Consider the following 27,639-nt stretch of genomic DNA (forward strand, 5'->3'; position numbering starts at 1 on the left):
ATTTTATGTACCAGCATAAATTATAACTTTCAAGCCACAACACAGTCACAGTTTTGTTTTGTTTTTTTTTATTTAAAAATGCGACAGTAAATATGAATTTATTACGTTTCTATGTAATAACACACCGTTGTTAAAATTAATATTATCTCAAACATAAAAAGTTGTTTTGATAAAAAAAAAAAACCAACATATTTATTTAGAAATTCACAAATATCAACAAAACACTTATTGAAACCGCACTTATGATCCATTTGCATTTTGTTTTTCCACCAGTGCAGATTCTTGCTCAGCTTGCGCAGATTTATGGTCACTTTTGGCAACGTTGCTCTCATCTGCTAATTTCTGCGCAGCCTTCATTTTTATCACACTCCACTTTTCGTTATATTGTGCTTGTGTTAATAGACTACGTTTAATATTTTCACAATCTTCAGGTTTTGGTAATACAATAGCGACATAGCCTTCACCTTCGGCGGCAGTTTCTAATCGCTTTGGTGCTTCAACCCAAGCTGTATTTACTTCCACCAATTTACTTTGTACACAACTAGGTATTTTGTACGTTTTATTTTGCTCGCTGGTCAATATGGCTAGCGTGGAGTCATGTTGTAGAACCATACCGCCTTTCTTGCCCTTTCCTTTTACCGTATTTTTACTGCGATCTGTATTGCCGATATCAAACGTGAATGACTTTATACCGTCTTTTATTGCGGGATGCTCGGGTGCCAAACAAATTAAACAAACACGATTGGAGTGAAAAAGAACTTGATAGGGTGCCGGTTCCGGACTTTCCTTAATGTAATAGTACCGCGTGAAAAATCGGTCTACGACACTGGGATAATTTTCAACCCATTCCTCTGTAATGGACGGTACGGTAATGCCACCAATGACTTCTGGCACATGGTTATAGTAGTAGGGTTCAAGTGGATCTTCTGGTTCGGTAGGCATTGTTGGTTATAGTAAATAGATGTATTAAAAGAGGATAATGTTTATGAAGACACCAGACGCTCCTTTAAGCGCGCTTGTCGTTCGGCCGCTTTTACACGGTTGGCTGCAGCACGTGCTTGACGTTCACGTTTTAAACAACTCACCAACTGGTTATCAATATCGTTGCAAACGCCCAGAAATTTTGCAAATTTATTCTGAAAATGAATTACACATTATGTAAGCTGTAACAACTTGTGGGTATCACGTTTGGAAATATTTGTTTACCTCAATGTGACAATTATTTAGTTGCTCAATCAAATTATTGCACTCCGATGTATGCAGATGTGGTGATAGATCAGTATGCATACTTTTTTCTTGGTTTCAAAAACAACACAAATTACACTTTTTCTTTGCTAGGCGAAGAAATGAAATGTCAACTATTTTTTCTATTAGAGCTGCCAATAGCTATTAACAGAAAAGTCAAGGATATCAGTTTTTTAAATGTTCGAAAGAAAAACTTAAGTATTTAAAAACCTAATTGAAATGAATGTTGCGACACAGATAGTTTGTATTCTACAGAGGTTCATATATATTTTTCCATTCGTAAATCATATTATTTTTGAAAAATAATAAAAATTTTGTTTTTAAAATTACACAAAACTAGTTTGTGCAACTCTGTATTTGATGCTATGTTCATTGCACAGCACAAAACAAACACGTGGAGGCCAATCAGCTGTTATGTTAAAGAGGCAGAAAAGAAACATAACAAGTTTTTTTTTAATAATATTAGTGTTGTTCAAAAATTATTAGTTGTATTACTTGAATTCATTTCATAATGTCGGCAAATAAAAAGAAGAACTTGAATTCCATGGAGGAAGATCCAACGGCCGACGACTCGGATAGCTCAAGTGAGGATAATGATGATGATGAGCCTCATCCTGATGCCTATACCGGCAATGAGGTTTGTAAAAGTATTACTAACAAACAACAAAAAACGCATAATTACGTTGCAGGAAGTGGAAATTGATTTCGAAGGTCGTGCCCCCACTGATCCAGATTGTCATGGAATTTCACAACTGTTACAGCGCGTGTTCTTGCGAGCGCCAGTAAACACCATGCAAATGGCTGATATGATAATTGGTAAATTTTTTATTAACTTACTAGGACATAGTTTGTTATAATTAATGTTTACTTATTTAGCTCAGAATTATGTGGGCAGTGTTATTTGCCAATGTGAACCAGATGGTGCTGAGAGTGACATGGACGATGATATGGTCGAAGAAGGCACAATATTTGGTATTACAACAGTCATCAATATGACGGCAAAAAAGGACATTGCTTGCATTGAGCAATTGCGTGGATATATAATACAGCGAGCTGAAAAAAATGCGCCAGATTCAGTATTGACACACCTACGAGATGTGCTTGGAAATGAGGGGCGACCAGTGGGATTTCTTATCAATGAACGTTTCATAAATATTCCAGCACAAATCTCAGTGCCGTTACTGGAGAATTTACATAAAGAAGTGCTAACAGCTAAACAAAAGGGCATGCAATTTAACTTCAGTTATTTTATAATGATAATTAAATTCTATCGCAAAGAGGCACGCAAGGGAAAACCTGTTGAAGATACATATACGAATGCCGAAGAGGAAGTAATTAGTTCCAAAGCAGTAAATTCCTTCGAATATTCGGTTGCAGACGAATGCGATGTTGGTATGAGTGGAGATTGGCTAGAAGGCGACGCGACATTAACACCTTATCGCAAAATTATCTTACTTGACGCAAAGGAGCTACCACATTTAATTGACGATATTAGAAATTACATCAGTGGAGTGTAAAAATTATATAAAAAAGTATTGTAAATAATTTACATTACAGGTTGTTTCTTTTATTCTAAAGAGGGTTAATTAAATTTGTCTCCAAGCTATTTGTCCTCCTCTTCCTAGAAGGAAATGTCAGATAATATGTATATATAAGTTGATTAGTCTAGTTTCTTAGTTATTGAATATATTCAACCGAACGATCGAGAACAAATTCTTGTATAGAAAACTTTGTTATCTTCATATATATTTATATACAAACTGAATGATTAAAATCAAATTATAGTATGGAAATATTTTTATTTGTGTAGAGTATTCTCAGCTTCAGTGCAACAGCAGTTGAAACTTTGCTTGCCTTAATTCAATCAAGAAATAAAATTCGCTACTTCTTATCAGACGGGGTAAATTATTGTAGTAGTAGCACACTGTTTACAGCACTGCCTATAACAGCTGATTGGCGCATTTAAAACATGTGAAGAGTGTATTGAGCTACTGCACCGGCAAATTTTTATGCAAAAGAGACTTACACAATTTAAATAAATTTTTGTTTAGCTTAAAGTTTTCTGAGAAACGCAGCTTACTCATCGGCGACAAGCTTTACAGTGAGTGGTGGTTAACAGAAAGTATATAGTTCGTAGGGAATTGTTAGCCGGAGAATCATGCATTTGTCATGTGTATTGCCACAATTTGGACTTAGTAAGCTTAAGATATAAGTGCAATATTAACACGTTCCTCTCTGTTTACTTGTAATTACATTGCAACCGATTTCTATAAAGTGAAGCTCTTTAGAGCTGATTTTCATTGTAAACATTTTCCTTCATGGAACCCAGTCATCGGTTACACAAAGTGTGCCAAAAACGTGTTTTATCTACCCAATAAGAGGAACAAACAGTACACTTTTCATTGAATAACTTATTGGTTTCGCCAATTGTGTCTAATACGGTTATCTTCTACCTTGATTTCTAGTTAATAAGAAGCATACTGCCGTCTACTAAATCATATATAATCGGCAGAAACCCAGAACAAGAAGGCTAGTTGTGATAGTGTGTCCAGCTTCCATCATGGGAATCGAGAGGTAAGTACAAAAACCAAAAATGTGTCAACAACACGGTTTACTATGTTAATACAGTTGTTAGAGATACGAAATTTTATAGATCTTGAATTTAGAAGTAGACGTTAACAATTTTCCTATAAGAAAAAGTTGTTACCTTATCAATAGCGAACTTGACTGTATATATACAGTAGATAAATCGGCATCATAAAACAACAATAGTAAAGTACACGAATGTTGGTATAGAATTTGTATTGGAAGATTAGAAAGTTGTATTGCAATAGTCAGTTAGGTAGCGGTCGTCGTCGTTGTCGGACGTTTAAATTGTTTAATAATATCTGTGTCTTTGAAATATACTGTTTAACATGGTAGCCGATACGTAAGTGAGCTCTTTGTTTTATTGTAATAATAATAGATATACTAAAGCAAAAAAATAATTAAGCAATAACTTGCAAATGTGTATTGCAGAAAGTGCAAAAGTGTTAAAATTAATATTTCCTTATCTCACAAAAGGAAACTAATTTGCGACGGCGTACCCATTTATACTTTTATTTTGTTTCAAAAGACATTATAAATGTAGAATTAAAATTTATAGATAACAAAACACAGACTTTTCGTATCCCTGCTTTCAGAGTGCAAGATTTTTGTGTGAATTTTTATATGCTTAAGCATATGAGTGTATGCTGTACAAGTTTCTGAGATATACATACATATGTATGTCTATACAATGTACTTGCGTATGTTTGTTCACAAATTTTGCTATTAATATGCGAGAGATTCCAGCTATCTACATACGTGTACTAAATATTTATTGCATTTTGTATAGAAATTATCAGCTGCAAGTGTTAGCACACTATAAAAACAAAAACAAATTTAATTCAAAGCTGTGTAAGTAAACAGAAGCAGACGCTAAAGGAAAGTTTGATTCTATGAATACTAAGTTCTTATCCCAATGGGCTATACTTACGTATGTACATCTACCCAACAATTCAAAGCAATGTAATTCAAAGTAACCCCAAAAATGTATGAAAACAATGCTTGACGCACTTAAAAAAAAAAATAACAAATGAAAAAAAATTTGATTCGAATGGCACATAAACGATCAGCTTATCGTAGACGGAGCAATTCGCCGTTAAAGAAGAAAGATCACCTCGAGCTGGTTGGAGTTTGCATATCCAACACTTCGTAAGTGTCAAATAGTGATGTGAAGGATGGTATAGTACGAACATGAGAGGTTTTATAGCATATTAATTAGTTTAAAAAAGTGAATTATAAAAAGCGGCTAAGAATTTAATTAAAAAACAGTAGTTGATATAATAGTTTGTAAGCTTTTCTCATAAAATAGTTATGTTGAGTTTAAACCTTTATGGCTTTCGATGTTTTCGATAATGTGAAAATCATAAATCACTGATTATACATGTGTATATCAGACTGTAATTTCATTTATAGAAGATTATGAAATGGTCTTCAAAAATCCAGTGTGATTATTTGTTTTATTTTAATGACCTGAACAGGGTTTGCCACTAAGTTTGTGATACCCAAAAGAAAACGTCAGAGACCATATGAAATATATATGTACATAAATAAGTCACACGCGTAACGTTCCCGTCAGTCTGTATATCCGCATACTAGTCCCTCAGAAGCTGCTCATTTGGCGGAATCGGCCCGCTATAGAATATACATAGCTGTCATAAGAACGATCAAATTCAAGTTCCCTTGTGGAAGACATTTTTATATGATCAAGAAATATGGATTATTATTTAAGGCAATGGTAATATCTCCGAAAAATGTGTTTATGTCGTACCACCAATACATATTCTTGGATGGAAACATCTTTATTTGAGAAGGGTATTATTATAGTTTTGGCGCAACCGAAGTTAATGCTTTCTTGGAACATTGTGGCAATGTTTGCGTTACTATGTGTATTATTTTTTATATTTTATTATTCTCGATTAGATTAATGCCGATGAGTTGTAAATCTAACAGCTTTACTGTAGCATGTGGGCAGTTGATGAAGGAAAACAGAAACATTTTTAAATGTGTTGAATTTAAAGTTTTTTTTTATATACGGAACAAAAGTTGCGTATAAACCGATTTAAATTTAATTATTTTGAGCAAGCTAAAACGTACGATGTTATACTTTTGGCACCTTCTTTTAATTGCTTTCAATGAGCGTAAATTATATCAATAAAAATGATTATTTATAAATCCATTTAGCTAAAAATCAATGATAATTTGCATAATGCAATTTGTTTCGGACTCGAAGCTGAGCTTAAAAAAAGATTTGGCTTCATAAAGCAACAAAACATATTTTAAGGCATTCCTGTAAACGTTTAATTTTACGCCCATTTCCCTGCCGATAAGAGAAACCGGCTGCATATTAATTGTTGTAAATTATGAACGTTAGTTGGCAGTCAACTATTTATAGCGGCACTTAAAAAGTGCTCCGTGACCAAAAAAAAATACATAATTGTTTATAACAAACATACAGCAAAGCAGATGAGGAAATGAACAAATGCAACAAAGCATTTAATGTCAATTGCTATAAAACGCAAATGGTACATCGTACACAATGATGTGCTGATTGGTTCCATATAACACACTGACACACATACTACGTATATGTATGTGTAATGCATGTACATGCAGTTTATAGCGTGCAATTGTAGTTGTTGTTGCTCCTGAATTGTATTTGCCTTGAACTTTAAAAGTGCATGACATACACATTAATTTAATATTTTCTATTGTTGTTTTTCTTTTCCTGCTTTTAGACTCTTGCCGTGCAGCGTGAAAATCGCTAAACTCATACAGAAGTCCAGTTGTGATGTACTCTGTATTATCGATCGTCAAGTGCCGCCAGAATTGCTGGAGCAGTTCGGTGAATTCCGCTCATTTGATAAGGCTTTCGATAGTGTGGTGTCATGCTTTAAGTCGCCCAAGCTGGACTTGCCCATAGTTTATTCACCCGTACAGGAACTGACTGATTATCATGATGTGCGCACATATCAGAAAGCGGCAGCCAAGTCATTGGAGCGCGCCATTAAGGTGAGATGAAGTTGTAAAACAAATATAACGTAACAAGACAAATATGTTTACAATATGCTCAAGATATTTGCAATAATGCATTTATCGCAACGCTTATCACTTTCGTGTATTTCCTTAGGCTGGCTTCAAATCGCCACTGCTGTTGGTGCCAGCGAGCAACCGTTTCTGCAATGCCGAACTTTGCACCGTGCTGGGTGCCTTGGATCAGTTATATGTTGTAAGTACCGATAATATTTTAGATAGAAAGTTTATAAAAAAAAAATAATAATAAAATTATTGTCTCTAGCCTATTCAACTGCGCGAGGATGTGCCCGAGCAGGCGAAGCGTATTAAGGAGCTGTCACTTTTGATTTCCACGCCGAGGGCTGAGGAAATTATAAAAGATGCTTTGGTTTTGGAATCAGGTCGGATGGTGGCACGCGATATTGGTAAGTAACATTTAAATAAAAAGCTTTTTTACCAAAATATTGTAAAAGTACAAAAACTGTTATTTGCAAAATAAATTTGCCTCTATTTTAATATTTGTTCAATATCAGTACTTTGCAACTGGCAATGCTACAACTAGGCTTTCTATTTGTTTACACGCGTGCCTTAAAGTATGCAACAATACTCTTAACAGCTTGTTGTTATTTGCCTTTGCAGGTGTTGGCGATCCAGAACGCATGGCGCCACCTCGCGTTGAAGACTACGTTAACAGCGTATTGTCCTCACTGAAGAAGGAAGTCATTAGCGATTTGAATGTTTTACAAGAGGATTATCCACTTTTTGCCGCCGTTAATCGTGCTGCCAATCAAGTGAGTCGTCATCGCGGACGCATCATCTTCCTGGAGTATGTGCCACCGCAACCGGCACGGAAAACTCTGATGTTGGTGGGTAAGGGTGTCACCTACGATACTGGTGGCGCTGACATTAAGGCTGGCGGTGTGATGGCCGGCATGTCACGTGATAAGTGTGGCGCCGCTGCCGTTGCTGGCTTCATGCAGGTAAGAGGTTTTGTTTAACACAGATTTACGACAAATTTTAACTAAATTGTTGCACACACACAGATTGTCAACGAGCAAAAGCCTGCCGATGTGCATGTTATCGCTGCACTTTGCATGGTCCGTAATTCGGTGGGCGAAGAATCCTATGTTTCCGATGAGTTGTACACCTCACGCGCCGGTGTACGCATACGCATTGGCAACACCGATGCCGAGGGACGCATGTGCATGGCGGATGCTTTGTGTCGCATGAAAGAGATGGCCATCGAGCGCAAATTGCCCGATCCACATCTCTTCACCATTGCTACATTGACAGGTCATGCTTGCATTTCAGCTGGTGATGGCTACTCGATTGCCATTGACAATAGTGTGGCGCAAAAAGCTGGGCATGCACGTCTGTTGCAAGAGACTGGCCAGTCGTTTGGCGAACCTTTCGAGGTGTCCGTTTTGCGTCCAGATGATTTCGATTTTAATAAGGGTAAAGTGCTTGGTGAAGATCTTGTGCAAGCCAACAATGCACCATCGACACGCACGCCCCGTGGACACCAGGTAAATCATTTTGAAATTAGTTTTTTTAGTATACATTATAATTTTCTAATTATGCTAATTTCTATAATTTTAGATTCCAGCCGCTTTTCTTATCCAAGCCACTGGCTTGGACAAGCATGGCCTAGAGTCCAGCTCGCCATTGAAATACACGCACATTGATATTGCTGCCAGCGCTTGCGTATTCCCAGAGATACCAACAGCTGCTCCCATTGTTGCCTTAGCAAAGACACATTTATAGAATTTTTTATTCGCTCTGCATTTAAGTTGGAAACTTTGCAAGCATTTCCATAAGATATCAATTATATTGTACTTATTGCCGCAAATATGTATGTAATTTGTTACGCTAAACACTACGAAATATAATCACATATACAATGAAAGCCAGTGCTAAATGTCAGCTACTGATTGGGTTGCAAATATGAGGCAGGTCCTTGAAAACATGATTTATATATACTGTCTACCGATCCTCACGGTGATGTCTACCATATATACTATATACCAGACTTAACGGTATGAGTGAGTGTTTACATAAAAATGTTTTAGTAGGGAACATTTGTTGTGAATGAGCCTTAATTGTTTTTTGTTTGGTTGGCATGACATCTGTCAAACGTATTTAATAAACCTACAGTCATTGAGCAAACATCATATTTTTTCATTACGTTGAAAATGTCAAATTTTATACCGAAAAGTGATGATTTGAGGAAAGCATTAATATCTTGTTTCCATTTGAAGAAAAGTATTGCAGAGTCGCACCGAGCGCTTGTCGAGGCATATGGATAGTATGCAAAAGATAACTTCAACGGTTCAGAGATGATGATTTTGATGTGAGAAATGAAGAACGTGGAAGTTCACCAAAAAAGTTTGAATACGCCGAACTGCAGGCAATATTAAATGGAGATGATATTTTGAATCAAAACCAAATGAAAGCCATGTTAATTGTTGCACAACAAACAATTTCAGACCGCTTGAAAGCGATGCAAAAAAAAATTAAGATCCAAAAGTGTGGAAAATGGGTGCCACGTGAATTGAATGAAAGGCAAAGAGAAAACCGAAAAACACTTGAGAAATTTTGTTTCAAAGACACGAAAGAAACTCACTGATCATTGAGCGAAAAACGAGCAGAATGAGCCAGAAGACATGGCAAAATAGTTTTGTGACACGACAATGCGCCTGTACACAAAGCAAAATCGGTTCAGTATGCAATAAAAGTACTTGGCTGGGAGCTGCTACTCCATCCGCAGCATACACCAGACTTGGCTCCTACCGATTACAATTTGTTGTCATCGATGAGCAGAACTTCGGTAACTACGCAGAGATATAAAAGATGATCAATTTCGAGGTTCCCTACTTTTCTTTTAAGAAAAAACACAGCAACTTCAAATTTAATGCGGAATGCTTTTCATCATTCGAAAGAACATTCTTTGGCATTTATTTCTTGAAGATTATCTTTTTCAAATGTTGACCGCGGCTATGTCGCAGATCCATTGAATCCAATTTTCAACGACTCATTCGAGCACTTCGACTGGCAACTGGTGAATGACACGCGTGATGTTCTGCTCCAAGGATTGCACCGAAGCGGAATAGTCCACAGACTTTCGACTTTATATAACTCCACAGGAAAAAGTGTAAATGGTGTGGCCAATCGACCGACCCAAATTGTGAAATTATTTGCTCACCGAAGTGTTCTCTCAATAAATCCATTGATTGATGCGATGAGTGGGAAGTGGCGCCGTCTTGTTGAAATAAAATATCCCAGAGATCATGAGTTTCAATTTCAGGCATCAAATAGTCGGTTATCATGGCGCGATAAAGGTCACCATTAACGGTTACGTTCTTACCGGCATCATTTTTGAAGAAATATGGACCGATAATTCCACCGCCCACAAATCAGACTAAACCGTTAGTTTTTTGGATGAAATTGCAGCTCTTGAATCACTTCAGGTTGCTCTTCGTTCCAAATGCGGCAATTTAGCTTGCTTACATACTCACTGAGCCCGAAATGGGCCTCATCGCTGAACAAAATTTGTCTCGAAAACGTCAGATCTTCTTGGAACTTTTCCTTGATTGCTATGTTTACCATTTATTTATTAAAATTTTTGAATTTTTGAAATTAATTGGATATATTAATTGGATAATATTTTTAAATATTAGGTTGTCAAAAAAGTCTTGCGGCATATTCGCTAGTTGGCGCTGAGAGCGCCAGTTTTTCTAGTTTTATTCGTCGCATCGGGTCATGCTATACCGTTTTGGAAAGCTTATTTCACGCGCCAACACGTGTTGGATTGATTGTCGTTTCTTTTAAGTCGTTCGTGAGTTATAGCGTCGCAAACGTGGAGCAGTACCACTACGATAAAGGCAAAAATTCATCACGCGCCGCCAATAAAATTTGTGCAGTTTATGGACCCGATACAGTTTCCATTGCCACCGCACAACGATCGTTTCAACGTTTTCGTTCTGGTGTAGAGGTGGTCGAAGATGTGCCACGCTCCGGAAGGCCTGTCGTCGAAAATTGCGATAAAATTGGTCGAAAGAGATCGGCATAGTAGCAGCCGTAGCATCGGTCAAGAGCTGCGCATGAGTCATCAAACAAAAAAAAAAAAAATTTATGAACAATTGAAAATTCAATAAAAAATACCGCAAGATTTCGTAAGCAGTTTGTATTTAACTTCGCAACAATTCCTTGATTTCTCGCTGCCGCAATTCTGGCTGCGTTAATGTACAACAACGGTGCTAGCGAGTGCAAGCAGCAATCGTTCTTGCGCATGCACCGTTAATCTGGCTTTTGAAAACTCGGTCAAGAGTGCCTCGTTCATGTTGTGATTGCATAATTTACCGTTACCCGTTGACCACTATTCACTGTCACCGCGCACGTTGTTGTTGTTGTGGTTGTTCTTGGTCGTTCCCGTGCATGCCCCACAAGGTGGCTCACTTGAAACTACCGTTGTTCTGCGCGCCTCGCATTTCCCTTCACTTGTCCGCTCTTGAGTCCATGCGATGACTTGCATTGTTATCTTTAGTAAACGGCTTTTGAGCCTTTCTTTATTTCTTTCTTTTCGTTCATTGTCTTTAGTTAGTTTTCTGCTTTCTTTTGTTGCTTCGGAGGTCCATCTTGTGGGCTACGTAGCTTGTCGTACGCAGTTTACAGGCTGCCCAATGGCTTTAAATGAGTGCAACTTGGCTGCCTTGGACTTGTTTTGATTGTTGTTGCTGTTTTATGTGCTTTCATTTTGTTTTCATTTCTTGTTTTGCTAACTGACGATCGTCTTCATTGAGGCTCCTTACGGTACCTTGCTTATGTGCTTCGCTGCATTTACATATGTACGTATGTGTATATGTATATACCCCTGGTATATAATAAGAATCGTGCGACGCATCAGTGGGCCAGCCTTTGGCATTGCTTTTGTGTTTGTTTTTGTTTTTTTGGAAGCCTGCAACGGCTTTGTGTCTTCGCTGTGCCTGAGGCGGTGATTCATTTATCGATACGCCTGTTTAACGTTCCACTTTATAACAGTAAGTTTGTAATATGTAACGGTTCATTTCTGACAGGCACCGTTACCTTTATTATGCGAATTAATTTTGACCAGTTTTGGGACGTCCTCTTCGTTTTTTTTTACATTTTAGCTTCGAGTCTTTTGTGGTTACCAAGCGTTTGAAGAAAGAACAGGAAAAAAACGTTAACTTCGGCTGCACTGAAGCTATAATACCCTTCACAGTTTCAAGCTTTCCTTACAATAGCTTGATTTTGATCGGTAGGTTTGTATGACTAGTGGATATCCATTACGATCTACTTATACACTTTTACATGCTTTTGAACCAATTGTCGAATCGCTTTTGCCACTTTGATGGATGTGTCTCCAAAACATGCGTTCTTAAAGTTTAAACCGTCTCTTTAGGTGTTGAAAAACGTTGGCCTCTCTATTTATTTTTTTACGAAAAAAAAGCCATTTGGTGCCAAGTCAGGACTAAACTATGGATGACTTATCAAATCGATGCTTTGAGTCCTCAGAAATGCAATTATTTCAGTCAATATCTGAGAGCTCGAATTGTCGTGGGGGAAACTTATATGACTTTGGCGGTTGGTTTTTCCGATTTTTTGAAAAAGATTTTTTGCAAACAGATGGTTCTGTATTAATCAGAAATTAATGTTTTCTGGTGTTGTAGAAGTATGGTCGCGACATGTCCAGTTTTTTCAAAAAAAGAAAGAAAAAAAACAAAAAGAGGCAACCATTTACTTCAAAGTGCTTCGTATGCGAACAACTTTTGTTGGATTCGGCTCATGTTAAGCACCCATACAGTCCACTAAGATGTTTCGAAGCATCGCTATCGTATTTTGTTAAAAACGGGTTATCCAAGTAGAGGTATTACGAAAATTCACGTTATGTAAGGAGTTAGTTTCGTGCACTTCGCTTTATTCACTGTCAGCATTGGCGGTCTACTGATCCTATCCACCTATATTGAGACCCAGCACTCATTATTGGATAATGTTCAACCGAATAGCTCACGTTCAGCACGGAGTGAAGAAAATATAGCTGCCGCGGCTGAGAGTGTACACGAAGACCATGTAGAAGCGATTCGGCGCTGTTCGCAGCAACTCGGACTGTTTGGAGAGACTGTTTCGGAGCCAAATTCAAAATCAGGGAGTGTAAACAAGTAAAATGTACACATTTGGGATGAGGAGCAACCTGAAGAGATTCAGAAGCTGATATTTTATCCAGAAAAAAGCACGGTTTGGTGTGGCTTGTGCGCCGGTGAATTCATTGGTAAACATTTCTTCAAAAATTATGCCGGTGAGAACGTAACAGTCAATGGCGACCGTTATCCCATCATGACAACCGACTTTTTGATGCCTGAAATTGAAACTCGTGATCTCGGCGGCATTTGGTTTCAGCAAGACCACACATTGCCTTAATCAATGAATTTATTAAGGGATCACTTCGACGAGCAAATAATTTTACGTTTTGGGCCGGTCGATTGGCTACCAAGATATCACACCGTTAGCCTTTTTCCTGCAGCGAAATGTAAACTCTAAAGTCTATGCGGACAATCTCGCTTCGATTCAGGCCTTGGAAGAAAACATCACACGTGTCATGCGCCAATTACTAGTCGAAATGCACGAATGAGTCATTGAAAATTGGACTCAACAGATGGATTATCTGAGACGTAACCGCGGCCAACATTTCAAAGAGATAATCTTCAAAAAAGAAATGTATAAGAATGTTCTTTCGAATCATAATAAATATTCCCTATTAATATTGAAGCTTCTGTGGTTTTCTATAATATAATAATATAATAATAACACTTTTTAATATACGTGTAAAGAGCAAAAGTTACGACTACCTAATTTGAACAAATTAGCATCGAAACTTGCAAACAAATATGTTGCTGTTCATATTCCTTATGAGTAATAAAGGGATGAGAAGATCTTACATACCTAAGATTTTCGAGTTGCATTATCAACTCAATCTGGTAATTAACGTATGATTTAGCCGGTTGGTGACTTGAATGGTAAGTCATTGTCTTAAACTCTCTGGTAACTTATGCATTATTGAACGCGCAAAGCAAAAATTCCACAACCAACATCTTCTTTCTTTAGGAAAGCCCAGCAGATGAAATAACTGCTTGCGGTTTTGGCGATAAGTTGGAAGTGACTGCTTATGATGCGTTCTTACGTAATGCCTAGTGTGATGTTCTAATGAATTTGCCAACTTTTGATCTACATCTTTGTCTTGTCCCCGGTGAACATTTCAATGGCTTGCCTCACACATTTTGGTTAATATTTTGGGTATGAAGCGTGTCAATGCTAGTCTCGTAGCAAAAGACCTGAATCTTCTGCAGTGACGTCGAGTAGAAGACGTACAATTTAGCTGAGTACCTTGCATTCATTAAATGGGTTTATGAATACGACGTCGAAACTCCTCAATAATCAGCAAATGACGTTCCCAATATGAGTCGCAAACGAAAAAGCGGAATTCGCCAAAGCCGCTGAAGACCGTCACAGCTTTTGAAAAGTGTATGCAAAATGACATTAGCACGCTTGTATTAACGCGGAGCCTATTTTGAAGACGATAATAAAGGTTTGTATACAAATGCTCGAAAATGTAGTATTTTTTCTTCAGTCCGGATCAAATTGATCAGATGCTATATAAATGTGCATACACTTACCGTTAGCAAAGCGCCAATCTGAAAAATAAAATATTTCTCAATTAGTAATAAATAACGAATATTGAATAAGAAAAATCAATTATTTATAAATATGTTTTCAATATTTTGTGTAAGCAAGAGAAAATTAGATTCAGTTCTCCAAGTAAATAAAATAAAAAAAAACATTAATTTTGGCTTCACAGGTTCTAGTTTTTCTTATTAGAACCCGAGTTTCACCGATCAGTTTGTATGACAGCTCAATTTCTTCGAAGATTATACCATTGCCTTGGACAATATGAACAATAAAAAAAGCTTTGCATTTCAAGACCGAATTTTGATCGTTCTGATCGATCAGTTTGTATAGCAGCTGCCATATATGCTATGTGCTCCGATATCGGCGCTTCCGAAAAATAGACAGCTTCTTTGAGAGAAAAGGACGTGCCTAAAATTTCAGTGCGATATCCCAAAAATTTGGGACTAGTACGCATATACACAGACAGACAGACGGACATGGAAACCAATTCAGCTGTCACGCTGCTCGTTTACATAAATATTTTATGGGTTCTCCGACTTATCCTTCTAGTTAAGTGGTAACAAATTCGTAAAGTCTCAAATATCTTTCTTTATTCAAATCCATGCGGAGGCACTGCTTCAATGGACGCTGTCATCGAGTCGAAGTCGTCGCTCAAAATTATGTGGCAGTTGCGGTAGTGCCATTTGCCGCTGGAAACTTGTGGCGACGGCGAGTTGTCAATGCGGCTTGTTTGGCTGGATCTGCGCACCATAAACACTAAGAAAAACTACAACAAAGCAACAACAACAACAGCAAACTGTGCAGCAAACGGCGCTACAGTCGACATTAATAATAGCAATGACGCGACGGCAGCAGCTGAAGCTATGCAACGGCAGACAAGCAGCAAAACAAATATAATAACAACAAAAACAACAATGATGGAAGAGATCTTAAATGAATGCGGAAGTTTTGCTGGAGTTTCGTAACCAGCCGCCGAGGCATATGGAGCTGCTGCAGTGATTGCGGCAATATGCGGCAATATGCGGCAGTAACTACAGCAGCAACACCAACAGCAACAATGACGGCCACTTAAAAGCGGTGGCAAGTGAACAAGAGACAAATATTAAACCAAATCTAATGTGAGGCAGGCAAATAAACGCACAGCCAACCGCGGCAATGTGTATGGAAGGGTTAGGGGGCAACTAAGCGAGGGTGGCGGACGCGCGATTAAGTCGTGAGACGAGTAGGCAGACGCTGCCATGTGCATATAGCTGTCGGCACGGCGAATTGTTGATGTGACACCGACAACGCTGGCATTAATGGCGACGTTGCCTGGTGATGGCGAAGTAGTGTAGAGGCTGCTGGCGGTGAAGCATGAGAAAACCGCGGCCCAGCGTAACGCAACAGCAATCATTTGCTTGCAACGTGCAACATGCATTTCAAAGCGAATATTTTCAAAAAAAAAAAAAAAAAAAAAAAAAAAAAAAAAAAAAAAAAAAAAAAAAAAAAAAAAAATTGAAATAAATAGACCGTTATTAGTAAATCAAGTAACATAAAAATAAATATATTTTAAAAATAAAATTTTTTTAAAGTAAAAAAAAAAAAATTGAGCAAAAAATATTACTTGGCAGCGGTGGGATTCGAACCCACGCCCCCGAAGAGACTGGTGCCTTAAACCAGCGCCTTAGACCGCTCGGCCACGCTACCCACTTGGCCCCTCACACACCAGCAGCCAACAAACAGTAACAATGACTGTCGAATGCAACTATAAACACACACATATCCACATATGTATATACATATATTCATTTCAGCGCGTTATATTTRGAGGATAACGTGACGAGCGTGTGAATTAGCCGACATTTRTTTTTAAGCGTCTCAACTTAAATTTGGACTACCGACAGACAGTCTCATGAGCTTTCCAGACATACACCTAAAAATCGTATGTATACTCTTGAGWGCGCTCGGAGGCGCTGATGAATGCCATTCGCAGTCTGGGTGGCTGCTTGCGCTGTCTGGAGCGCCAAATATGCACCTGCCACGCTGAACTGCCCGCTGCGCCTTAAAGCTACGATACAATGTTGCTTTGGTCATTCGATATTGGTGTGCCAATTAATAGGTGCAGTTACATACATACATACATACATGCACACTCACACATCAACAATGATTGTCGCAGATTTTTGGCAGCTACAGCTTCTGCCGCGTGCAACACAACGCTTTTCGATTTTCTCACAATTCTTCGCTCGCAAAGGACACGCTCGCTGATGCGAAAGCTGCTGCAGAGCTTCAAATGTTTAATCGGGTGTAAATGGTTTCTTAGCCGCATCGTTCACCCGTTTGTGCGTTTGTCTGTTGTTGGCGCAGCGTTTGCGTAGGAGTTGAGTAGGAATTTTGGAAGCTGCAACAGGTGTTTTTGCGTTATGTTTTATGTTGGCTCCCACCAGGATTCAATTTACCCTCATTAAACGCATATTCACTGATTTTTGTGGATGGTGTGAAATCATGGACAGGTGATCTACAGCGCTTAAGTTAAGCTTTTTGGCACATAAGACTTCTTGTTGATAATTTAAAGTTAAAATAAATTAATAAATATCGTTTTGTAATTTTAAGAGAATAAACATGCTAATATTCTGGGAGAGTTCTCATACGACTTAAGAACTTGTCAACTGAAGAGATGGGATTTAGGTATTATCAGGTTAACCAAAACTAAGTTTTCAACGCTCCCATCATTTCCAGTCATAGTCCTACAGCGTATAAATATGTCATATGGTTGAATATTCTCTCTAACCTAATATTTAAACTGCATCTTGGACGTGCCATTAGGGCCGCAGCGTCCCCTAAAAACTTGTCTAAGGCATTCCTGCGCATCTATGGAGCGTACAATAACGTCTCCACAGAATCTATCATGAATAGTATCCATTTAGTAGCTGGCTTTTGACTTCTAGATGGATAATAGCAGAATGGAACGACGCTAGAATGGTCAACGAAGTCTGTAGAGGTACTCCGCAAGGTGCAGTGCTATCTCCGATTCTATGGACATTAGTGGTTAATAAACTGCTAAGGAACTTCGACGGCTAAGTGGCAATATGAGGACGATATTGTCATCTTACTAACTCTCACTACAATACGGAACTGGGCATCGTAATCGGTAAAACACAAAATTCCTTTATGACGCACGAAGTACCTTGGGGTAGACTTGGATAGCACACTGCTATGGAAGTATAATGTAGAAGAAAGAGTGAGAAAGGCTAACAATGCTTTATTTGCGTGTAGGCAGATGCTTGGCACGACCTGGGGCTCTCTCCCTCTTCCATGCACTGCTGCTACACAGCTATTTTAAGATCTATTCTGCTCTTTATGCTCTACGGTGCAGTAGTATGTTTTACAGGCGTACGGAAATCCACTTACCGCAAGGCAATGGAAAGGGTTCAGAGGTTCGCTAAGCTTTAAAGACAACTCCAAAGGTGGGTCTTGAACTAGTTTAAACCTAGTTTTAAACCTGCCACCTATAAACCTCTTCGCTGAAGCGCAGTTGAATCGTCGGGACGACTATTGAATGCAGGAGAATTTACATATAGAACTGGGAAAGAAGATTCAAAATAAACATAGAAAAAGATGGCAGCCTTTTAAGTTGCTGGACCACTGTAGTATATTTAAAGCTGAGGTCTTTACTAACCCGAAAGCCTTATGCATCTGCAGTCAACTCCAGAGTCAGCCAAGCAGCAATTAAGATAGTAATCTTATATCGCATATTGGACAGAAGTATCTTGGAGAGCAGGGAGGCAGTGGAATCACGCTATGATACACTAGAAGAGTTATCGATATTGAGATCACAGAGTCAATTAGCGCAGGCTTCCTAAAGGATGACTACTCGTCATGTATCTAGTAACTGAACTCCATCCAAAGGACCAAAACTTGTCTATGCGTGGCCGATTTGCCTACCATAAACAGTTTAGTTATTTTTTCCCAGTTTATTCAGAGATTCAAAAATGATGTCGTGAAAATCAAAAAATAAAAATACATTGTCTGTTTATCCTTTATCGTTTTTATTCTATAAAGTTTATTATAAAAAAATTGCTTTTCCCACTGTTCTCTCATTGTCTGTCAATTCGGAGTAAATTGAAAGGAACCAATGGAGCCGAGCCCATTTCCAATAAACTTTCCTAGTTTTTATTTGGCCCTTCGAAATCCTAATGGAGATATTGTCATATTAATTTTCTTTTTCTTCATTTTATATCTTATAATAAGTAGGTTGTTTCTAGGAAGAAAATAACTAGCTTATGTCCGCCCTTGAAACCTACTAATTTAAGGACTATATGAGGCCGATTTCGCCTCTCCAGCTCGTTTATTGGATGGTCTATTAATCCGGTTTCATTAAGCAGGGTTTACTTGTCTGGTACAAGACAAATAATATATTTCTTGGCTGCATAGCCAAAATTATAACCAGTAACTTTAACTAAAAGACCTTAATTTTCATATATTTCGTCTTCTTGTGTTCCAGCCCTCGAACTGTCGACTTCAATTGAGCGTAGCCGGCGCTGATCAAAAACTTAACGCCTTTTCGACTGCGCGATCATTCTGGTATTTAGTGGAGCACAATTCAATGGATCTCTGAATTACTTGCTCTCAAAATCTTGTCGAACGAAAGTTGTCAAAATTATATGGGGGAATTTGAGGTAGAAACAGCCAGCTACTTTAACTACCATACCGAGATTTTGCAAGTCTGATGTTGAAACATCTTTTTCGTCATAGTATTGTGGGCAAAGCTGCTGAAGTATCTAGAGTTGATATTGAACACCACAACAAATTTGTGGCAGGACTTTACGTTCAACACTAAGCAGTATTTAGATATAACAATGGACCAGCGCTACAGCTGTTCGTGTGAGGACTTTTTTTGATCCACCTTCTAACCTAACCTAGCTTAACAACCCGTCACTTGATATCGGTGTTACTTAAGTAGAAATTAAAACAATTTTTCGCACCGTATTAGTGGTTTTCTCTCACAACTAACAGCTAGATGATCATATAAACTCGGCAAACCGTTGTCCACAAAAAAACTCTCTGGAGAAGAGCAAGCGTGCTAACAATTATAATGGGCTTTTTCTAAAAATCCGAGTCGTGTCGAGCCACAATACTCAATATTAACATAACGTATTTTTCCTTGGACCAGCAGCGGGCAGTTAAAGGATACTAAAATCGATAAAAAGAGATACCCAAGCATCTCACAAGCTTAACAAACCGACACTTCGGTGTATAGCGCGCCGAAAAGGATATCGTTTTACATGAGAAACACAGCATTCATTGACACTCATACACACCACGTGCAAATCGGGCCACACAGCAACCTGGGAGCAAAGACTAAGCAAAAAAACATGGTAAAACACAAGAGTCATAAAAAAATATGAACGAAAATGAAAATGTTTCACACGACATTTATCGCATTGACGACCATTTATGCCATTGTCCTGAGGAAATAATTCGAAACATATTTATTTTACATTATTTTATCTTACGACAATTTTCTGCATAAACTAATAAATATCGAAAATCTCACTGGCGCCCACACGCGCGCACCTTAACACGGCTCACACACACACAAACAAGCAAATATTTTTCATAATCGCTCACTCGCTGCGCCTGGGTTTCATTAGAAAAATGGCAAACGGCAGAGTTGTGAGGCGCCGTCCATGACCGATCGGCGACACACGGTCAATGCGACAATATTGCCACACGGTGTTGCAACAATGGTGGCCATAAAACTACTTTCACTTTTGTTCGCGGCGCACAAACAGCCAACAGCCAATTGGCGTTGGCAAAAAAAAAAGAGCGGCGCGGGAAAGTCCTGCTGCCACCGCCCCGTCGTGACGGGTAAAACGAAATGTTGCATGCCGCTCACGTAGCGTAACGTGTTGTGCGCGCTGCCACAATATTTGACACATCATAAATTCACTTAAAATTATGAACTTCATTTCTTTTTCATAAATTTTATTGTTTTTACACCTTTTTAGGAGTACATTCAGTGACACACACACACACACATACATATGCATATACAAAAATACACATTACTTTCTGTGACTATTGTCACCGGCATTGCTATTGCTGTTGTTGCTGCCACTTGCCTTGCATTGTATTTCTCGTGTTAACGCTCATGTTTCACGCGCACCCACACAACCGAGCACACACGCGCACACACACACACACTAATGTAAATATGTATACTTGCAAACACACCTTGCCACTCGGCTTCATTCCACGTGCACGTTTTTGTTGCAATTAGTTGTTGTTGCTGCAACATGGCTGTTACTAATGAAGCGATAAAAAGACGGGTTTCCAAGTGAAAATGTCAAGGTTTTAGCGCACACCAACAATTTCCCACCAACACATGCGCGCTTGGTCCGACGTGTCAGTCTGTCACAATTGCATTTGCCAAAACGTTTGCCGCACGTTTGGGTGCGCCTGACCTTGCCTCCTTGATGGCTGACTTTGCCTTGGCGATCTTTTTTTTTTGCTTGTTGCGACCTCTTGCGGCCCTGTTCTCAGCCGCGCCGTTGCTGGGTGCCGCCGCACGCTGCGCGCGCATTTTGTTTTTGTCGCGTTTGGCCAAAATGGAAAATCGGAAAATTATGTGCTTTTTACTTTCACCGCCAACATTGTGGGCTGCCATGTACCCGCATTGTTGTTGCTGTTGTTTTTATTGTCTTCATTGTTGCATGCTACTTTCCGAGGTTGCGGCATTCAAGGTACGCCATGCGGTCGACGGGCTGTGGAGTGCCATTATCGGCACTCCCTTGTTGTTGCTTTCATAAATTTATTTGTATTTTACTTTCGCAATATTTTTCACATTTTTTTGCTTGCAATTTATGACATTGCCTCTTGTAATTTCTTCCAATAACTTCGAATATAATAACAATAATCATTTACTTGCATTCACCCCCCGTCAGCGCACTCCAAGGTGGTCTATATGATTGCCATTTGCCCTCTGCGTCGCGCTGTGGTCCGAATTTATCGCAGGCTGGCGGTTTGCCGATTCGCCGATAAGATTAGGTGAAATGGTTGCTAGTTTTTGGAGAATTGTCATAAATATTATGACACCCGCAGCTGCTTCGAGCGACACTGATTACGATCTAGTTACATAAAGGTGTTGCCATTGAGAATTGAAGATTGTTAATTGTGGGCTTATGGTCTACCTACAGATAAGTAATTTGCACAATTTTGGAAATCCGACAAATGGCAGCTGCCAAAGCATAACCTCATTTTTTGATCAGTTGTAATGTAATGTAATAGTAGTTGTAATGTCATATTGAATTTATATTACATTTGGTCGTTTGAAGATATCTCGGCATTTTAAGAACTATTCTTTATTTAGAATGTTGTAGCGACCGTCGAAGGTCTGAGACAAAAAAAGTCGCTGGGGGCCTATTTCAGAGTAAATGGTGGTTGCGGAGGAAACTCAAAGCTCTATTTAAGCAAATTTTCTATCATTCTCATTGAGTTATGAAACTGTGAAACGTGTGATGAATCGATCGACTGTGTGTTCGCGCTATCCACTGACAAGTCCAAATATTCATGAGAAATATCAGAAATATCAGCTTCATCTTAATTGGCGTAGACACCGCCACACGCTGTTTCTTTTCTACGCTTTTTGGCATCGGTTCGAAATACCATGGGTAGGTAAGTCCTTCTCCACCAGATCTGTCTAACGGAGTGGAGGTCTTCCTCTTAATCTTCCTCTGCTTCCAATCTTCAAAGCTGGAGTATTCTCATCCATCCGGACAACATGATATTGCCAGCGTACGCGCTGTCTCTTCATCCGCTGAACAATGTCAATGTCCCGTATATCTCGCACAGCCCATCGTTCCTTCGACTGCGGGTTTCATCGTTGTAAGTGCGCTAAGGATCTAGATCTTTATCACATTTTTTGTCCACGTCTCTGCACTAGATAGCAGAAGGCGGATGATGAGTGACTTGTAGAGTTTGGCCTTTGTTCGTCGAGAAAGGACTTTGACTGGCGATGACTGTTTGTTTGATGACAGAAGATATTTCGCCTTGCCCTCGTTCACTGGCAGACACATTTGCTTTGCTTCTTTGCCCAACCTGAATAAAGCAAAACTAACTGCGCATTGTTGAGGTTACAGATGCAAATATCATAGGCGTACGCCAATAACTGTACACTCTTATAAAATATTATGCCTTCTGTATTTCATTCTGCAGATAGTATTATTTTCTCCAGCAATAGATAGATATATAGATAGACAGAAAAATTGAGGCTATACACTGAGACCTATGGTCGGTCTATTGTGCCCTCGTCTATATCACATATGGTCACAAAGGTCAGGTTCCTGATCAATTCCAGGAGTCTGCTGCGTGCGATTTAGATGATGTGATCCCTGTCTATGTAGAAGAAACCTGGGGCCTTGAGCTTGCTTCTACAAATTGTTAGACCATCCAGAATGGAGTGTTCTGGTTTTTCTTGTTCATTGTCACAGAACCTGCAGATTGCGGTAGAGACTATGCCCGTGTTGCACAAGTGCTTCCCGAGCCTGCAGTACCCTGTATAGAGTGCGACAAGGAAGCGGAATTTTTCTCAGCAATGTATTGATTGAGATATTGAGAAAGTCGAACAACTCTGAGAGATTTTTCTCGATACTGTCTAAGCTTTTGGTCGTCTCCCGGGGTCACCGTTTTTGATACAGATCATATGCAAGATAATTTTTTATTTCAGCTGAGTTCTCTCTCATGAAAGAATAATTTGTTATTAATTAAATAATATTTTTTTATAATTTTTTTTAATTCCAAAACTTAAGTTCAGTCAGAAGGCTATACATCACATGTCCGTGCGTGATAGTTGTAATATTTGACGGTTACATTTAATTAAATTATTATCTAGTACAAATTTTTCGATCGAACTATAGGTGTGTTAAGTAATCATGGTAAGCAATCGCATTAAATAATTTGATAATACTCCCAAACCTCGATATAACTTCATACAAACATTGTCTTGCCATACTTACTTTCTACAGACATTCTCTATATTTAACATATTTCAGATACTTAATCATATTTTAGAACCTTCGTCGATAACTAAAGACCTTTAACCAAATTTTTTGAAGTCAGCCTGCTAAAAAAAAACACTTGTCCTTTTGGTCAGTACAGGGGTTATCGATTTTCATAAACAATTATTACAAACCACAAGAACAAAGCCGCTTACAATTTTCTCCGACTGACTGATGAATTTAAAAGAGAATGGCCGAAAAACAATAATTTTTAAACAAATAAAATTATTTTGAAAAATTTTCAGAAATGTTCCTTGAAAAAAAAATATAAACGTACCAAAATTTTAAACAAACCACCTCCAATCTCATTGTTATCTGCAAAAAGCTCATACTCAGCGAGCGCCGCGCCGGACAGAGTTCTCTTACTATCTGTAAATCTTTGTTTCGTGCTCTTCAAATGCTTCCCTTTTGGCGCGCGGTGATCTTGAAGAGTAAGCAGGCACGCCGGCCTGCCCTTTCTTTGCACAACGTCGATAAGCAACTCAATATTTTCAACCTTAGCATAAAATAAGCCAAGCTCAGTTGTCACACCGCAACCACAGCTGCCAGCCAGGTACGTAAAGCCAACAGTCGAGAGACTCCGCACCGAACGCTTCCGCAATGCATAAAAGATCGCATTGCCTATTCGGTTCGATGTTGGCCGTCAGTGTTTTTAGTTCGCTTGGCCATTATGCTGGGTGTGTGCTTGGTTGGTTGGTTGCTTGCTTGGACTGCAGCTTTTGACGAAGCTGTTAGCCGGTTCGCGAGTATATGCATACATAGTTTATTGGCTGAGTTGCCGGCTCGACTTGTTCCCAGCCACCGTACATACTGAGATAACACCAGCCAACTCTCAGCAATATATTATAGCGTAACGTATTGTTATTGTTGCTGCTGGCGTATGGTGTCGAGTCATGCCGACACTCGATTTGGGGAGACCGTCGTTCTCGTTGCTGACATTATGATTGCGGTTGTGGTAGTCTTGGTGCGGCTACTCGTTTGCTGTGTGTCGAGTAATACGTCACATGAGGTGAACGCACTCGCGGATGTTAGTGGGTCACTATTTGTAYGGTCAACGAACTTTTGGCCGTTTGTAAATACATGAAATGCGACGAATCGGTCGTACTGAGCGACGCGAACCACACACCGCAACGCTGCTGCCGCTAACACCACCGCCAAGCTTTGGCTACTTTCTGATATTTTATTTTCCTCGATTTTAGCTGCGCGGGCCAGCGCTGTTGCTGGTGCCAATGCTGTGACCATTTTGCAGTTGGTAAGACTTATTCGTATGCCTCGATTTTATTTGTTGGCGAGGTCTCTGGAGCTCTTGTACTGTAGTTGCTGCTATGGCTTTCATGTGCCCGTAAAATTTGTCTTCCTCTACTCGTTTTGCTTGGGTGCTGCGCGTTGTAAGTGTAAAGTTGACTTACTGCAGCGAATGTGCTCGTGCGACCGTCGCGTCGTCGTCGTCGTCGTCGTCGTCGAGCGTTGTTATCGCCATCGCCGAAAAGGGGCCGACGGGTGGGTGCGCGCCTGCCAATACGATCAGCAACCAAGTGGTAAGGCATGCAGCACCACGCTGGGCCGCATAGCGAAGCATGGCTGGCATGCCATCACTTTGGACATCATCGGAAATGAAGAATATCGACAACGGGCTGATCTTATGACAGTGATCGTTGTTGATGATCTTCAGCTGAGCTGTGAACCATCATTTGCATATGTATGAGTACCATTGCAAAAACAAAAAGCACTGAGAAATGTATGCGCCTTGTTTTTGTATTTGTTAGCCCTTTCGGAACTTGGCAAGCAAAGCGGCAAAAGTTTAATAAAAGCGCTCACATAACTCCTAATCCATGTACGTGTGAGTTAAGCTTATTATATGTTGTCTTCGCACTCAATCATGACAAACATGCCAGCGAGAATGAACTTTAATTACACAGCTTACCAATAGAAATATATATGTATATATATATATATATATTTTTTTTTTATAAGTATATTTTTATAAGTCTTGAGATCACCGCAATGCCATGGAATCATACATAATAATATTTAAATCAGCCAGTGCGCGCGCCTCCGAGCGCGTGTTTACCCATCGAACGTGCAGGTCGCTCAGCGTGAAGGCCTACCGTCGCGCGGCTTCGCTGGAATTCCTCGACCGGGCCGCTCGGTCCGTCTGTCTGGCCGGCAATTTGTGCCTCCAATTGACTTGCACTTGTCCAGCGTCCACAGTGTTTCGGCAGCAACGACGGCGGCGGCGGCGGCATTGCATGCAGCAGCTCGCCACAAATATACTCGTGCAACGTGCAACGCTGAGAAAACAATTTAGCTTCTACATTTTTCATTCGCCTCCATTCGTGGCGGCCTGGGTACCGTGGTGTTGCCAAAGTGATCACGCATGCGCAGTGTTGCCTTGTGCTGCCAACTGCAACATATTGCCGCCGTCTACGTCGCTGTTGCCGCTGTTGAATTGCTTTGCCAACTATGAAAATCTATTTCCGCATTTTTCCTTGTGAAGCGTTTAAACAACATACATGCATATGTGTGTGTGTGCACTTTGTTGTTGTTTTGTCTTGCAAGTGTGACTGCAAATTTAAATTTTTCGTATAATGGCGCTGCATTTAGCTTAATTGTATTTTTATATGTAGATAACTATCGCATTGTATATGTGTTTATGTGTGTGTGTGTGTGTGTGTGTTATTTGCTGTACGCTTTGGTCTATTTTAGCATATGTTTTTATATTTTCGCTAGAGTTTTCCTATTGCTATCTCATAAAATGCTGCATACCGAAGCATCCGTCCATCAATATTGTTTTTGTAGTTATATGTAAATGGAAACCTGACGGCTTTAGCAAATTGTCATTTTGTTGTACTGAAACTTATGAGTGGGGTTTATTGATATGCCATAGGTTTGAGTGCTTTGATTATATAATACCATGAATTTAGCACTTTGAAGCTCATAAGAGATTTTTCAAGAATTTGTTTAATTTTAACTAAGGAAAGTAATTTTCAGTGAGACTAGAGAAAGGAGAGAGCTGAAGTTTTGTCATTTTAGTAATGGCTTGTGGCTTTTAAAAATTCGGGATTTCAACCTTACCTTCTCAATAACAATAAACTCGGCATAGAGGACTTCCTGAGGTAAAAAATTATAGCATAGTCACCAATAAATTGAGTAGTAAAATATATTATAAAACAATGCTAATGTGGGTATACTGGCGCTGAGCAATACCAAAAGCTCCTTCAGCATCGGGAAGGAGCACTCTGAGGCGTTCGATAACAAACGAAGCTTCAGACACGGCGACTCCCTATCGCGCGACTTCTTCAATCTACTGCTAGAGAAAATAATTCGAGCTGCAGAGCTGAATAGACAAAGTACAATCTTTTACAAGAGTGTACAACTGATGGCGTTAGTTCTGCTTTCTCCAAATTGGAAAATCGAAGTCGCAGATAACACCAAGAACAACGTCAGTCTCGAAATCCAACGCAGAATAACTCTTGCCAACAGGTGCTACCTCGGACTAAGTAGGCAATTGGGAATTAAAGTTTTCTCTCGACGAACAAACACCAAACTCTATAAGTCACTCATTATTCCCGCCCTGCTACATCGTGCAGAGACACGAACGATGACAACATCTATTGAGTCGACGTTACGAGTTTTCGAGAGAAACTTTCTGCGGAAAATTATGAACGGATGAAAGCACTCCAACTCTGAGAGTATTCGACGCAGTACTCGTCGCGGGAAGCAAAGAAACAGGAAGACGTCCACTTCTTTGGAAAGAATAGGTAGAGAAATACCTGGATACACTTAGATTCTCCAATTGGCCAATGTGCAACACTTGGCTGGGTACTAGATTATAGTAATTTCTTCGTCTTCGAAGTTATCCCCAAAAACCCAAGTACTTGAATTTCGAAATTAAGCCTTTCCTCCTGGTACATAAGATTCTTCAGCAAAACTTATTTGACAGTTAGGTGTTTTTCAGGCAGAATTGATCGCTGTTAAGATACAGTCATTAGGCGATTTTCGTGAATTTTTATAAGAGAAAGTACGCGATTGAATATTTCGAACTTATTTGAACGTA

General features: G+C 39.3%; 4 protein-coding genes and 1 non-coding gene across 7 annotated transcripts; 2 read left to right on the top strand and 3 right to left on the bottom strand.

The window, feature by feature from the left end:
• Positions 1–83: 83 nt before the first annotated feature.
• On the bottom strand, positions 84–954 carry LOC108977492 (FAM206 family protein CG9288). Its single transcript, XM_018947198.1, has one exon. It carries the CDS (start codon positions 940–942, stop codon positions 241–243), a length of 702 nt encoding a protein of 233 aa, XP_018802743.1. The 5' UTR covers positions 943–954; the 3' UTR covers positions 84–240.
• Positions 955–969: 15 nt separating this feature from the next.
• Positions 970–1,368, bottom strand: LOC108977494 (COX assembly mitochondrial protein 2 homolog). The gene is made up of 2 exons (XM_018947201.1): positions 1,207–1,368; positions 970–1,136 (listed from the first exon to the last, which is right to left on the bottom strand). Exons 1-2 carry the CDS (start codon positions 1,285–1,287, stop codon positions 984–986), a joined length of 234 nt encoding a protein of 77 aa, XP_018802746.1. The 5' UTR covers positions 1,288–1,368; the 3' UTR covers positions 970–983.
• Positions 1,369–1,756: 388 nt separating this feature from the next.
• Positions 1,757–2,794, top strand: LOC108977490 (protein BCCIP homolog). The gene is made up of 3 exons (XM_018947196.1): positions 1,757–1,882; positions 1,935–2,061; positions 2,122–2,794. Exons 1-3 carry the CDS (start codon positions 1,757–1,759, stop codon positions 2,760–2,762), a joined length of 894 nt encoding a protein of 297 aa, XP_018802741.1. The 3' UTR covers positions 2,763–2,794.
• Positions 2,795–3,211: 417 nt separating this feature from the next.
• On the top strand, positions 3,212–8,761 carry LOC108977486 (putative aminopeptidase W07G4.4). Of its 3 annotated transcripts, none has more exons than XM_018947190.1 (8): positions 3,212–3,346; positions 3,711–3,819; positions 6,567–6,840; positions 6,959–7,057; positions 7,127–7,268; positions 7,483–7,823; positions 7,887–8,369; positions 8,443–8,761. In XM_018947190.1, exons 2-8 carry the CDS (start codon positions 3,806–3,808, stop codon positions 8,605–8,607), a joined length of 1,518 nt encoding a protein of 505 aa, XP_018802735.1. In that variant the 5' UTR covers positions 3,212–3,346; positions 3,711–3,805; the 3' UTR covers positions 8,608–8,761. The 3 variants fall into 3 exon arrangements, with proteins under 3 accessions (XP_018802735.1, XP_018802736.1, XP_018802734.1); XM_018947191.1 differs by lacking the exon at positions 3,212–3,346 and adding an exon at positions 3,479–3,635; XM_018947189.1 differs by lacking the exons at positions 3,212–3,346; positions 3,711–3,819 and adding an exon at positions 4,068–4,174.
• Positions 8,762–16,148: 7,387 nt separating this feature from the next.
• Trnal-aag lies at positions 16,149–16,230 on the bottom strand. Its single transcript has one exon. It is a non-coding gene; the product is annotated as a tRNA-Leu (tRNA).
• Between the last annotated feature and the right edge of the window lie 11,409 nt (positions 16,231–27,639).

This window comes from Bactrocera latifrons, unplaced genomic scaffold (assembly GCF_001853355.1).
Source record: "Bactrocera latifrons isolate USDA-ARS-PBARC rearing strain unplaced genomic scaffold, ASM185335v1 scaffold_90, whole genome shotgun sequence".
In the NCBI taxonomy this organism is placed as follows: Eukaryota; Metazoa; Arthropoda; class Insecta; order Diptera; family Tephritidae; genus Bactrocera; species Bactrocera latifrons.

Excerpts from the sequence above, each read along its gene's own strand:
- LOC108977492 (XM_018947198.1), bottom strand. The coding sequence starts at position 942 with ATGCCTACCGAACCAGAAGATCCACTTGAACCCTACTACTATAACCAT.
- LOC108977494 (XM_018947201.1), bottom strand. The coding sequence starts at position 1,287 with ATGCATACTGATCTATCACCACATCTGCATACATCGGAGTGCAATAAT. Across the intron at positions 1,137-1,206 it reads TAAATAATTGTCACATTGAG|AATAAATTTGCAAAATTTCT; the intron begins GTAAACAAATAT and ends ATTCATTTTCAG.
- LOC108977490 (XM_018947196.1), top strand. The coding sequence starts at position 1,757 with ATGTCGGCAAATAAAAAGAAGAACTTGAATTCCATGGAGGAAGATCCA. Across the intron at positions 1,883-1,934 it reads ATGCCTATACCGGCAATGAG|GAAGTGGAAATTGATTTCGA; the intron begins GTTTGTAAAAGT and ends ATTACGTTGCAG. Across the intron at positions 2,062-2,121 it reads AATGGCTGATATGATAATTG|CTCAGAATTATGTGGGCAGT; the intron begins GTAAATTTTTTA and ends TTACTTATTTAG.
- LOC108977486 (XM_018947190.1), top strand. Across the intron at positions 6,841-6,958 it reads CATTGGAGCGCGCCATTAAG|GCTGGCTTCAAATCGCCACT; the intron begins GTGAGATGAAGT and ends GTATTTCCTTAG. Across the intron at positions 7,058-7,126 it reads CCTTGGATCAGTTATATGTT|CCTATTCAACTGCGCGAGGA; the intron begins GTAAGTACCGAT and ends TATTGTCTCTAG.